Source organism: Sturnira hondurensis, unplaced genomic scaffold, assembly GCF_014824575.4.
Source record: "Sturnira hondurensis isolate 20B ecotype Veracruz unplaced genomic scaffold, ASM1482457v3 Scaffold0002840, whole genome shotgun sequence".
Taxonomy (NCBI): domain Eukaryota; kingdom Metazoa; phylum Chordata; class Mammalia; order Chiroptera; family Phyllostomidae; genus Sturnira; species Sturnira hondurensis.
In genome coordinates, this window is record NW_028075471.1 from 11,026,484 (window position 1) to 11,041,009 (window position 14,526).

A 14,526-nucleotide genomic window follows, 5' to 3' on the forward strand; every position below is an offset into this window, starting at 1 on the left:
CACTGACTTGCTGCCAACTCAATGTATACCATACAAAATCACACTTCGTTAAAGGATCCACAGTAATGGACAATAAGGTGGGGAATGACTGAGGGGGCAGGGTGGGGTGGGGGTAGGCAAGGCAGGGGAGAGCAGTGGGGGAAAAATTGGGACAACTATGATTGAATAACAATAAAAATTAAAAAAATAACACTTTGATAGAGAGTAAGAGTGCAAAGAACATGGACTTTCAGGCAAATAGGCACAAACTCAAACCCTAATTTTGCCACTTGCTGGCTATGTGTCCTTGGGGAATCACTTTCTCTCGCACAGTCTCCATTTCTTTATTTCTAAAACAGATAGAAACACCACCCTTCAAGGTGACTCTCAAAATTAAGAGACAATATAAGCATCCTACTTAGCCTAAGGTTTGTTACATAAGCCTCACAGCTGCAGGGTTACAGAGGGGAGTGGAAGTGTTAGGATTTAAAAATATTTATAATGAACTGAACACGTACAAAATCCCTCTCTACCTTACGTTAGATTTAGTTGGGATTATTAAACTGACGTTAGTCTTCTTTGACAGATGTGGAAATCTGAAAATCCACAGCCAATATGATGCTACAATGTCACTTTTTCGGAGAGGCCGAAGGTAGTGACCAGCCTCCGATACAGGCCCAATGACCTTTGCCTCCTACAAGTCCCTCCGTGCATCATTCCCTCCCACACTGAATAGCACTGACTGTGTTGTCACTAGGACATTGCAGAAATGTGTTGTCAAAGGCATTGCGGCACCACCTTGCTCTTCCTTCAGTCTCTGGTCTTAGGAAAAGCCAGCCATCATATTGTAAAGAAACCAAAGCGGCCCCATTGAGGGGCTTTTGGAAATAGCAGTGAAGAACCCAAGCCTTCTACCAACCTGTGAAGTTTCAGATCCCATCACAGTCTTGACTGGCCTTGACTGTCATGTCATGAGACATCTCAAGCCGGAAACACCCAGCTATGCTGCTCTCAAACTCCTGTCTCACGAAAACTGGGAGACAGCTTATATGTGTTCTTCTAAGCCATTGTGTTTTGAGATCATTTGTTAAACCATAAAAGTGGTTGAACAGACTCACCCAGATCATTATTTTTTAAAACTGCACCCCCCTGCCCTGGCCAGCACAGATGCTCACTTCCTACACCATTCCCTGCCTTCGTTTCCTTCCGCAGCACTTTGTTGATGCGCTCTCTCCCCAAATGAGAATGTCTTCCCCACGAGGACAAGGACGTAGGACTGCCCTATTCACCTCTGTGCATATCCCAGCTTCTGAAAGAGAACTTAGTACAATAGGTGCTCAATAAATACTTTCTTTGGAAGAATAAATGAAGCTACTGCAGACCTTGCAATAGATGAAACAAACAGTAAAGCTGAAAAAGTAATGTTGGAGAACTGCCTGCAACAAATGCCAAAATACGGGCCAACAAAGAGCCTGACAGACCAGTGGAAAACGTAGGAAAGAAAACAGACAAGGAGAATGAGGTGACCTCTGCTTTCAGAAGAATAATTTATTTATCAAAGTGTTAAGAGAGACTACTGTGAAAGTGAATAAAGCTCCAGAAGTCTTTAAGAAATGATTCCCTTTCAGAGTTTACTGTTAAAAATTCAAATGTTAAATGAAGAATATACTACTCTGATATATGACTTGCCTGAAAAGCTCAGCAAAAAAATGTATCAACTACTTTATTCTCCATTCTCAAAACCTGGGCATGATAAAAATTAAAATGTAATTTCATTGAACCTAAGAATAAGAAAAAATAAATGTATTCTCATATTTTTGATCAGTTTATTTCCCCTTAGAATTTATTATTAAAATTTTGGTTTTAAATAGTAGTGTCCCCCTCCTACAGCACCCCTGCTCTTTGAATAGTGAATCCTCCTAAGTATTGGGCTGGACATGAAATAGGCACTCAACAGATCAGAGCTATTAAACACTCAGGCTCTGAACAAAATACTCAAGAAAAGCCCCCTTAGCCTTTATAAATTGTACATGATTAGCAAATGTCAGCAGGAAAGGAACCCTTGAAATGTCCAGGCTATGTGTTTAGGTGAATAAGGGGAGCATGGAAATTTAACTGATGGACAGCAAACAGGTTTTGTCCTGAGCACCAATGCCCACCATTTGACACTAGCTGACCAAGAAACTACGCTGGACAGGAGTCATTGGCAGCTTCATGTCTTGGCATCATTTTAATGAAAATTTGTCTTGGTTGTGGGATGTGGCCCAAATGTCCTAATCCTAAGTGTTTGTCAGATCATCATCTGTCTTTCATCAACACAGATAGCGCAATGTCTTTTACTGTGCAGGCAGAAGCAATGTGTACGTAGGAGAGGTTTGGAGGATTTAGGGGGAAGTAGGTATTTTACCCTTATGTGGTGATCAAAGAGGGCTGAGACGAGCTCTGACTATTCTTTGTGGCTCAGTAGCAGTGAGGTGCTTGCTCTCTTGCACAGGGGAACCTCACAGAGCCGTCTAAACTGAACACGGTCCTGATACAAAGACTACTTTTTGCAGGATCAGGAGTTAAGCATTGAATTCTGACCCTAATCCAGCACTTCACTATCACAATTCCCACCCAAGTAAGCCCCATCTGGGCCTTAAGGGAAGAATAGGATGCTTCACATGAAATGGTGGGGAAGAACGTAGCAACACAGGAAAAAACTTTTAAAAAGATTTTTAAAACCCTCCAAAATTGTGGCTGCTTTTTCTCAGCTCAAAATTTGTTGGTAGTCCCTAATACCTACAGAATTTTAGTTCAAATTCCTTAAAATAACTTTTCTATATCTTTACAAATCTTATTCTGACTCATTTTTCCAGCCTAACCATTCAGTGCCACTGATAAACCTCAAGTTCTAGTCACGTGTATCCCCAAGTCTTGGTTAGCCATACAGTTTTCTACAGTTTTCTAAACTGAAGTGGTTAGGGTATAGGATCTGAAGTCAGACCGACAAGGATTCCAATTCTTCCTTCCTGTTTGTGCGATCTTGAGTAAGTTACTTAACCTCTCTAAGCCTCAGTTTCTTCCTCTGTAAAATGGATCTCCCACAGGATTGTGAAGAACATTAAACACAATAGTACACATGGGTTTCTGTTCCTGAGAGATCATCACCCTTTTATATACACTGTCTCCTTACCATATCTTTATTGATGCCTAACGTGTGGATGAGAAAAGCATGACTTAAATAATAGTAAAACATTTTCCCAAGGCCAGATGACTTTCCATCATGGAAGTCTGTCTCCGAAGCCTGTTAACTATGAAAGCTTTCCAAGAAAGATGTCAACAAATGTTTGTTAAATGAGTAAACAAATTCATGCATTCTTTTTCCTATGTACAAATAGAAACCAAAGATGTTTAGCTATGAATTTTTTAAAAACTTAAATACTTTGTTTTGCTAGACTGCATAAGCCCCTTTAGTAAAATGGCCATTTAAAAATGTACTTTTATAATGCCAAGAAAGATCTTAGTCCATAGTAGGTGCTCAAACAATAATGTGGAAACAAGGAGTGAATGACTAAACCTGACGTTCATGACTGCTTCCTGCCAAATAATCTTTTTTTCTTTTTTGTCAGCGTGAACCTCTGACAACCTCATCTCTCCTGAAACTTCCACCATATGAGACCCAGCAGCCAGGCAAATGCACAGATTTCAATGGGTCACTGATTGGACATGAAGTTGTTGCCATGGCACCTGGGGCCTCCTGCAGCTGCCTCCCACTGTGGCTCCCTTACGTGGTGATGGCAGGATGCGCTGCCAGCAAAATTACCCAGTTCTTTCAAGCGAAGTGGCCTACTAACTGCCCCGTTGATGTTTCCCTAGAATGGGGAAATGAGATGTCACAAGGCCAGTCTGTAAATTAAGCTATCATTCAATTTTGTTCATATTCAAAGAGCAGCCATTTATTTTAGGTGAACTCTGGGGCTCTTTTCCAAAGTCTCCAGGATTCTTCTTGTATTCATGCTGACTTGACCATTCCACCCTGCACTGTATCTCCTTATCCCAGAGATGGTGAGTAGGCAATGAGATGGGAGTCACCGTGTAAAGTAATGTTCTGCTTTACCTTGAACTGAATCGATTCCTGTCTTCCCATTGCCACAACTAATCAAGGGCTACATGTACTGGAGACAGATAAGTACCACAGAAACCACTCCATTTTCCTCCTCAAGAAATACTATCATGGTGGTACTGGGTGCAGCCTGGCTTTAACTCAATGGGAGGGAGGCATCTGTGTGAAAGAGTGACCTTTGACAGGGAGATTTTCTGCTTCAGTACCTTGTGAAACAAATAGTTTCCTGAAAATAACAGTCTATTGCCCAACCTCCTGCTAATGTGATTAGAGGAGCTAATTTCCTGGCTTCATTTCCCCTGCATTTCACCCAGCAGAGCTGGGTTGTGACAAAGACCCTCTCTCTCCTAGAAATGGCTCCCTCCCCAAAACATGGGGAAAGAATATGGCTGGGCTGACCTTACAAGGATTATGGTGGGTAAGGATGAAGATTGCTTAGCAATGAAACAGCTGTGAATAGACTTGAGCAAGGTCCAACAGTGGGTTTTTAGACCTTCTTAGAGCATTTACTGCACCTTTCTCGAAGTCAAGAGCAAACTTTTACACACACCAGATCTGATGATATCATATTCTTCCTAACTTGTTAAGAAACCACTGCAAGGCTCAAAGGCTCTGAAGTCTCAACCTTCACACTCAGTGAGCTGTGACCTGCCATCTCTGCCTGCACACTTGTCATGTGCATCCAGAGTGATGTTCTTTTGCCAACAGATGAGTTGACCATTCCATTGCATTAAAGAGCCATGACTGCCTGTCCCAGAGGACGAGTCTTTAATTTTGCTTTCATTCTTTACCAAAAGATTCAGAAACCTTCAGTGAGGAATAAAAGGTTATCAGAAGGCCTTCCTCACTTCAGGCACCTGACCTGATTAATGCAGTTGAATTGAATTGAAGCCCCTACTTAAGAAAGAGATTATTTTTTTCAAGAAGGAGAAGAGGAAGGGAGAATCCTTTTCCCTTTCATGGAAAAGAAAGGAGGTCAACATGGCTTTCAGCTCTCAGGAAATTAATTTATAAAGGAGGTTGTGTGCAATGCTGCTGAATTTAATTAGAAAGTAGTAAGGCGACATGCTCAAACTAATAACCCAATGTATGAAGAAAATGTTTAACCCATTTTCACAGTGATAGAATGGCAAGTGTGGGGTTGTCAAAAAAATAATTTGAAAAGAATCCCCAAGATCTTTGTTAACTGTCTTATAAAGTTGCCACTCATTTAGATACTTAGGATGTGGAAAGCTGATTCAGCCACTGAGTAATTAATTCCAACTAAGACTTTATGTTCTTCAAAAGAAGGGGTGACTCTGTTTATTTCCATGGTGATCCCATTCCCCACTAAGCACACAGTAGGTACTCCATAATAAGAAATGGTTGCTCAACAATTCAGCAATCATGTACTTAGCATCATGTGCAGGCTTTATATGAAGAGCTAAAGATATAAAGAAACAGCCTCTGACTTTAAAACCTAGTGGTCACATGATAGATAAAACATAATTTGTCCCACGTCTGTTGATGGCCATTTCTTCCTCTCAGTTTCTCAGGTCCAAACCTTGAAGTCACACTCTCTTTCTCTCCCACACCATAATCAATCCATCAACAAGTCATAATGCCTCTGCCTTCAAAACATTCGCAGAAGTTTACCACGTTCCATACCTCTGCTGCAACCACTTGGGAGCAAACCACCAGCATCCCATGGATTATTGCAGTAACCTAACCTAGTCTTCCTGCTTCCGCCCCATATCCTCCCCAACCATCTATTCTCAACATAACAGCCAGAGTCCTTCTTTGAAAAATAAACACAATTATATCACGCTCTTCCTCACTCAAAACCCCAGGTAGTTCCCCGTGTCTCTCAGTATAATCCTTTCAGTGGTTCCCTGGCCCTTTCTGATCTAGCCCCGATACATGTTTAACCTCGTCCAGGATGCTCTGTGCTCACTCTGCTCCAGCCACACTAGACTCCCTCTCCTCTTGGAGCAATCCAGACATGCTCCTCCTTCAAGGATCTTGGACTGGCTGCTCCCTCTGCTTGGAATAGTCTTCCTTCAGGCATCTTGTTACCTTTTACTACATTTCAAATATTTCAACACCACTGTTCCCAGCCCATCCTCAATATCCCAATTTCCATTATGCTGCTCTACTTTCTAATAGCACATATCATCTTCTAACACTATGTAGTTTGCTCATCTATTAAGTTAATGTCTATTTATTGCAGTGATTTTCAACCAGTGTGCCCCAAGAATTTCAAAACATGTAATATTTAACTATTTAGTCAGGGAGACTGACCTCTTCTTTTTTAGATGGTCAAATAAAAAATGACCAATACAACCATAGCAATCCTGCGTGAATGAATAAAAATTATACCTATTTTTGTCAGATCAGCATAAAATTTAATATATTTTGTTATGCTGCAGAATTTTAATAATTAGTGTATGTGTGCCACGAGATGAGCAAAGTTGAAAATCACTGCTCTGCCCCTACCAAAAAATAAGTTTCAAGAAAACAGAGATTTTTATTTATTTTTAATTTTTTTCCATTTTGTTATTGTGCCTAGCACATATTAAATAAATGACTGATTGAATAAATAATGGCACACGGAAGAAGACACTATAATGAAGTCATGTCTAAATACTGTATTTAATTAGCGTGCTTGACTCAAAGATCATTGTCTATCTGATGAAAGATTTCATACAGACATTCCAAAATACAGAGGTTTCAATTGAACTAATACTCATTTACTATCTCAATATGCTCAAATGTTTGGGAAGCTGCAAAAGAGATTGTATTCAGGTGGGTAAATAGAGTTCCTGTCTGGACATAATAAGACAGAATGTATATTAGCACATCCATTTCTTTTAAAAACTGACTGCCCAGCAAGACTGCCCTGATTTCATGGAGACTGGAGTGTAAGCCACGCTGCTTTTCATGGCTAGGACGACTCTGGTTGTGCAAGTTGGTTGTGACCAGTTGAACCCCTTTCTATCATGACCCCATGCCCATGTACTCTTTTTAATTAAAAATGACTGGCAAATTTCATAATCACTAATTGTAGTTTATGGAATGATAAATTGAAGTGAGACTGGGCTGAGCAAACTGTTGAAAAATGAACACAGGGTTGTTGGTGTCTTGTGGTTTAAATATAAGGAATAGATATGAATTAATCATGTGCCTGAGCATGGTGAGCAAAGGATAAAAAATATGTAAAGTAACAAGGCAGGCCATTTTTCTCAATGACATGAGAAAAATATTACCACTATAGAACCTTCTGGAATGATCAGGCATAATGAATACTAAATAAGTCCACTAGTGGTCTGCTCTTGGTTAGAGCTGATAATGTAAAAATTGTCAGGTAATACCTCTAATAAAACATTTGCAAGTCAGTTACCCACAGGATAGATTATTTGAAAAAGACTCAAAGAGTAATGATATTATGCTAATGTATAAGGCAAGTACTTCAAAATTTGATTTAGGGCCTCTCTATTTTTTAAAATCCAGAGTAAAGTCCTTGATATTGACTAGTATAACTACATGACTCTTAAATCAATGCTCTGAGTGTGTACATATGAGGGAGAAATAAAATAGTGAATTTCAAGATCAATTTCTTTCATGAAAATACATGACACCTGAAAGCTCTCCATGTGCAATAGAGAGGAAGCAGTTCGTATCTGCCAGCTGCTCCAGAAAACCAGAATTCCTGCACATGGTAGGGGCACCGTCTCACCTAAGTAGTTGTCATCCTCTGGTCTCCCTGAGAAGCTGTGCTGCCGCACATCGATACTGGTAGCACCAGCGGGAATTCGGACCACGGTATTATAACCTGAAAAGAAGGAAGCAGAAATTCAGTATTCCAAAGCATGGTTCATTTTCTCTAAGCGGGGGAAAAAGTATGGGAAACAAGAGGCATATAATATAACTCTCAGTATTGGGTGCCTTATAGACAGATGGGTAATGCAACTCAATAAGATTGATCTTACTGCTTGACATTACTTTTTACATATTGCATATGGTGAGTGATTGTCACACTCGGAACATTTTCTTTCTTACAGTTGTTAGAAACAGAATCTTACCATATTTTGCTGTATTAAATGTTCCTGCCACTGTTTTGCATGAAGAATTATCGCCACCACACACCCCACATTTATCTTTCCGGGCTTTTGAGTTTAAAACATGATCACATCCAGCTTGCTTTTAAAAAGAAAACATTTGAAGTAAGTATTGTTTCAATAGTCTACCTCCATATAATGTTTATTGTAATTATAATTAAACATTATAACAAGTATTATAAAGATTATAAAACAATAAACTATGTGTTTCTTTGCATGATGTACCTTCAAAATGACAACCAAGTTAAGTCTCTTTAAGCTTGCAAGGATTGAGAACTCAAACTTGCCATGGTCCTTGGACCAGCAGCCCCGAGCATCCTGGATGCTGTCAGAAAGGCAGATTCTTGAGTCTCACTCAGATCTATTGAATCACAGTAGATTTTCTGGCAGGTTAAGAAGCTCCTTAGGTGCTGCATCTACAGATTAAAGTTTGAAAAGCACTAGTCTACAGATAAGTGGAGTAAATGAAAATAATCACTTGGGATTGGAAAAAAGGAGCAGTGAGGACTGTGCCTAATTAAAGAGCTCACATCCTATCTTAAGGGAACAGCTGCTGTTCAGAAAAATCCAGAGCAGTGGTTCTCAAACTTTGGCATGCATCAGAATCAGGGGATGTTGATGCTGCTCTGGGGACCTCACTTTGAGAACCGCTGCCGCAGAGATAGTGCACAGGAATTAGCAGCTGCTACCCTGTCAAGAAGGCCACAAACCACAGCTTGGCAGTAAGACAACACAGTGATGAACACACCATTTGGTACTTACCCGGCAGAGGCCTTGGACACAGATATCACTGGTGTTCTCACCACATGGGGTCCCATCTATCACTTTGTCTCGGAGCTGATAATAGACTGTGCTCCCTACCACCCTGCAGAACAACCTGCATCGGTCCTTCAACAAAACTAGAGAGGAGAGACATAATGCAGTGTGACTTTCGTGCCTGGTCCCATACCAACCTGCCAACCACACACACCACCCCGAGACACTTACTTCCACTGTACTTAGGCACCCAGCGCACATTTGGAGGTAGACCGTTGATATTAAAATGCTTCCCATCAAACTGAGAACACTGTTCCTCTCGGAAGTCTCGTATCTGCTTGAGACATGGCTCTGTGTTGCAAGACTTAAATTTCATTCTATTCCCTATACAGTACTTTCCACCGTTTTTCGGCCTGAGAAAAGGTAAAGAACACACATACTCTCTTATAATGTGTTTCTCAAGCATCACTCTCTCATCTGTGGCATCCTGTCTTGCAGGGAAGTAAATTTGAAGTATCTGGAGACAGAGAACAGGACAGGGGCTCTAAAATCTGGGTTTACATTCTGCCGTCAACACCATTTAGTGTCTAAACTTGGGCAAGTCACTTAACCTGGATGCTTAGTCCTTCCCATCTGTAAAGTGGGAAGGTACTGTTTGGTAAGGCTGTTGTGAAGATAAAGTACTAGAGTGTGTAACTTAAAGTATGAAATACAAAGCCTGAAATCTATTGCATTATTTTGTCTCCTCTCTCTCTCTCAAACATTCACAGTACTTCAATTTTTAAAAATGTAGAAGGTGAAAGGTAGAGATGAGTAAATGTCCCCTGTCTACTTCCCTACGATAGTCTCATGGTAAACCACCCCAAACCTTCGCATCCCACTTCTATGAATTCCGTTCCTCCTCTTTCCCCACTAACAACCATGGTTTTTGTTTGCTTTAAAAATCAGATGGAATAAAGGGAATGGGTTTGCCTGTATTTTGACTAAATTAATAAGAGAAGCAGGAGACAGACAGCATATTGGCTTCATTACCTTTCGTGTGACAAGAGAATGGAGTGTGTCTTACAAAGCATCACAGGGCAGGCTTAATTTCTACATGCAACCCGCACATGTATTTTCCAGATGTGACCCAGAGAGTAAATTATACAACACGTCTCCCGGCAGTCAACGGCTTGCCAAATTCATCATGGAAACTGGAAGATCACAGAATCATAGGAAGTCTGGCTCACCCACCCAGGGCTGGAGCAGCTCAGATTTCACTGCTTCCCTAGGACACCTCTCAAACCTACCCACCTTTCTTCTTAGAAATGAATCTTTCAGAGTGATTTGGACCACAAAGAAATGGTTTTCGTTTTGTTTTATTACACCAGGCCTTGGGAGAATGGGAAATATATCCAAGCCCATACAGTACAAAATAAGAGGCAGCCTAGCAGAACTGGTAAGAGTTGGATCTGGCTTCTACTCTCGCTCTGTCCTCACTGTGTGACCTGAGACAAAGTTCTTAGTCTACCTGCACTTCAGTTTTCTCCTTCCCTAAAATAAGTGCACACAGCAGATGCCTGAAATGTTAACTACTATGATATTATATGAGTATTCCCAATCTAATCTGATCCAATTCAGCAGTTTGCTTGTTCGGAGCACCAAACCTGAGCTGCAACAGGGTTTGTTTGCATTGTGAGGTGGGACTCAGTGCTTCTGCAGAGCGCCCAAGTCTCAGGAAGGGCCACCTGGCCATGACACTGTCATAAACATGTTCCCTGGATCAAAGATTTGTAGAGTAAGGGAAGAGCATAAGCTTTGCACCTACAAGCTGGGCACTTCTATGTAAACTCCCTGGCCTCTCTGAGCTCTGTCCTGCACATGTATAACAGAGATGATACTGTGCCCATGAAAGGCTTGTTATGTATCTGAGTCTGATAAATATTTATTATGAAGAAGACTGTACCAAGTGATGCAAAATTGCACATAACCAGCAGTATCTGTCTGATTGTTTTCCCATTAAACACAATTAGGCCCATAAGCTTTATATCTGCATTGCGCATTTGAATAGCTAAAAGTCACTCATGTTTTGCTCAAGAGAAAGGCAGAAGTAGTTTCCTACCAAGCAAGAGGAGGTTAAGAGAAGTTAAATACTTTCCCCAAGGTCACACTGATTATAAAAAAATCACAGACTGGACTGGAAGTCAAGTTTCCCAGGTTCCTTCTCTATGCTCCTTCTGCTACGTCATCCAGGTGCTATAGTCCAGAATCTTTTATATTTCTCTTTTGATGCCATTTAGAAATAAATACAACCTTGGTTTCCTGGATACCAAGCTCTTTTCTCAGTACAGAGGCACCCAGGCTCATGCATAAAATATCAGGTTACACATGAATAATAGATCAGGCCCACCCAGCTGTTCAGGTGAAACTTGCTTTAAATGTGCTGCAAGAACCCCTTCAACTTTTCCTCAAACTGAAATGATCTTTGTGAATCTTTTTAAATGGCCCAAATAACTATAGTGGATTGATCATTTAGTTATTGCCTGAAAATAATTCACATTTCTTTCTCTTTGAAAAAAAATTTTAGAAGTTGATTTTTTTCGTTTTGGTTTTGTTACATAATGAGTCTTAGCTGACTTTTGCAGTTGACCAAATGCAGCGGGGCTTTGGGTTGCAGATTGCTGATGCTTGTAGGTGGTTTTCCTGCAGATAAGGACACTCGCCCTCTTTGCTTGCTTTGACCACTATCAAAGCACTGGTAAAATAAATGGCAAATGCATTTAGTGATGTATTTTTATAAATGACTTTTTAAAGAGAGGAAGGGAGAGAGGGACAATAGGAGAAAATCGGGGAAGGGCCATCCAGGAACATGTGTAAAGGATGCATGGACAAAGCCAAAGGGGGGCAGATTCAAGGGTGGGAGGCAGAGATGGGTGGGGGGAGAGGGAGGGGAGTGAAAACGGAGACAACTGTATTTGAACAAAAAAATTTTTTTAAATAAAAAAAAGCACATGGAAAACCCTCTATGTCAGGGGCCATATTTCTGAGGATTATGAAGAGGAACCCTAAAAACAGAGGGTTTGAATCCCAGCCCTGCCTGTTAATAACAGTCCAATCTTAGCAGGCTGTTCTTATCTCTCTAAGCTTGTGCCCCTGTCTGTAAAAGGGAGATGACACTAACAATGTCTACTTCACAGGGCTGACTGAGGGTTAACTGGGTTAATACATTCAAAGCACTTGAACAAGGCTTGCCTCACAGTAAATGTTCAGCTATTATAAGAGTCCACAAACCACAGTGTGGGGGCCAAAATTTGGCCCACAGCATGTTTCTTAAATAACTTGTGAGAAAATTATATTTTTTACATAAAAAAAGAAAAAGTATTTCAAAATTTGGGGATACATAGTAATTACATTAAAGTCAAATTTCAGTGTTTATAAATAGAGTTTTATTTATAGAACACTATTACACCCACTCTTTACATATTATCTATGTATGTTTCTTACTACATCAGCAAGGTTGAATAGTTGGGAGAGAGAGCCTATGATCCTCAAAGTCTAAAATACGTAAGAAATCTTTTACAGAAAAAGTGTTTGTTTATGAAAAAAGTTTGCTGGCCCCTGAGCTATTCTTATGACTATGCATGGACATGTTGTAAGGTAGGTAGTGGCATTCTTGTTTCTGATACTTTGTTGGAACTGGGCTTAGAAATGTTAAGTATTCTGGTAGGGTCATGTGCCAATTCAGTGAGATGCACTGGCTGAGGCCAACCCAGACCTTTCACTCATGATCTGGCCTCTCTGCTATGCTGCCTCTCTTGAAACAGGACTCTTCCCGTATCAAAACTCCTTTTCTGATCTTATTTCCTTTTTATAAAAAGGCAGATTATATTTGATTAATAAATGTAAGTTTGCCCTTTTGAAATATATTGCTTATTTTATATCCTAGCCCAGGGGCGTCAAACTCATTTTTACTAGGGGCCGCATCAGCCTCCCACTTGCCTTCAAAGGGTCAAATGCAATGTTAGGACTGTATCAGTGCAACTACTCCTTAACAGTTAAGTGAGATCTCAGTGCTGCTGCTGGGTGCACTGAGGTGCCAGGTGGAGCACCAAATTCTGCCCTCGGGCCTTGTGTTTGTGGCCCGTGTCCTAGCCAATATGATCTTTGCCTGATTGGCATGTACTGTGTAATGGGGAAGGCTTTAGCCAATTTGATTTACCTTTCAGTATGGATAAAATTCATTTTATATTTTAGTAATTTAGCCAGTTAGGGGTATTTTTTCCATGTAGGGAAATACTAAAAACTATAGGAAATGTAACTGGAAAAAATATTAACCACATTTTCCAACTACTAAGATCTTTTAAAAATATTGCATGTCAAATAGGGATGAAAAGCACTTAGGAAATTGCTAGATTAATTACTATGAAAGTAACTATATTTAGTACAGCCAAGCTGAATCTTTCTTTCAAGCACAACCATGCCTATTCATACATACAAAGAAACTTTGCAATGCTTCATCACCAAAGATGAAGGAATTTTTGCAAAGATCATCACAGGTGCATTCTACACGGAAGGAAAGCTAACCTTTAGTCTGCAAATGGGTTTGAACAGAAATCTCCACTTCTACATTTACTTACAATGGGTTAGAGCAGATTGTTTAGGGTCAGCACAAGGAAGAAATTTCTAATGATGCAACAGGCAGCCCCAGAAGGTAATGTATTTCCTAAGCTTGGACGATTTTAAGAAGGAGTCAAATGGCCAACTGCAGAGTGTGCTGAAAAGCTATTCAAGGATTCAAGATGGGATGAGCCAGGAAGCTGTGTTAGTCATCACTGATGATCCTGCCAGATGTGGTAGTGTATGGGACTGGATATTAAATTCATTAGTTAACGGCGGTCCCACTGTAGCCATTTTGTGACATTTTCAAGTAAGATCGTCCAGCTCAGTGCCTCAGAAAAACTTTGCTTCACTTCTTTACAGCCAAATGAGAGATTTTCTTTCTTAGATGAAATAGACAAATGCTTACTCTCTTTATGTAAGATTGCATCAGTAGTTGCTATGGTGAAAACCTAGATGAGAAATATCCAGTTCACAATCATGTCTCTCCTCAAGTCTATGAATTTATTATTGTTAAATGTAACCTACTTCCTAATTGAAAAACAAGACAGAAGCACTAGAAGAGGAAAATACTTTGACTTTCATAAAGAACTGGTTTGATTTTCACTTTGATGATTTTTTTATGTAACGATTCCATAAACCATTTTTTTCCAGTTACCAGGACACTCAGGGCCAAATTCAGAGCACAAAAGACCAAGCTCAGGCCCACTGGCCTGAGAACGCACCTTCTAGTTCCGATGCTGGTCTTGTTCTGACACTGTCTTATGCTTTAGTGGTTCCAATTTAAATTTTTACCTTATTACATATTTCTCATAGATTTACATATAATGAATTGTCCAATCCAGGACACCCTGAGAATTAAAAAGGGAGCTATTGAACTTCTCCAGGAAGACAGATGTAAACTTAACTGTTCTTACAAACCAGAATAAATGCTCATTTTATCTGTAGGACATGGGTCAAAAATGGGATTAAGATAAATAAATAAGGCATTTA

General features: G+C 40.1%; 1 protein-coding gene across 3 annotated transcripts in view; it reads right to left on the reverse strand.

The window, feature by feature from the left end:
- Positions 1–14,526, reverse strand: part of ADAMTS9 (ADAM metallopeptidase with thrombospondin type 1 motif 9) — a 176,543-nt gene that overhangs the window by 99,320 nt on the left and 62,697 nt on the right. For all 3 annotated transcript variants that reach the window (XM_037040884.1, XM_037040885.1, XM_037040883.1), the window contains 4 exons: positions 9,169–9,350; positions 8,944–9,080; positions 8,146–8,263; positions 7,800–7,895 (listed from right to left, as the gene is read on the reverse strand). In XM_037040884.1, coding sequence (XP_036896779.1) covers positions 7,800–7,895; positions 8,146–8,263; positions 8,944–9,080; positions 9,169–9,350 — 533 coding nt within the window. The remainder of the gene's footprint in view (positions 1–7,799; positions 7,896–8,145; positions 8,264–8,943; positions 9,081–9,168; positions 9,351–14,526) is intronic.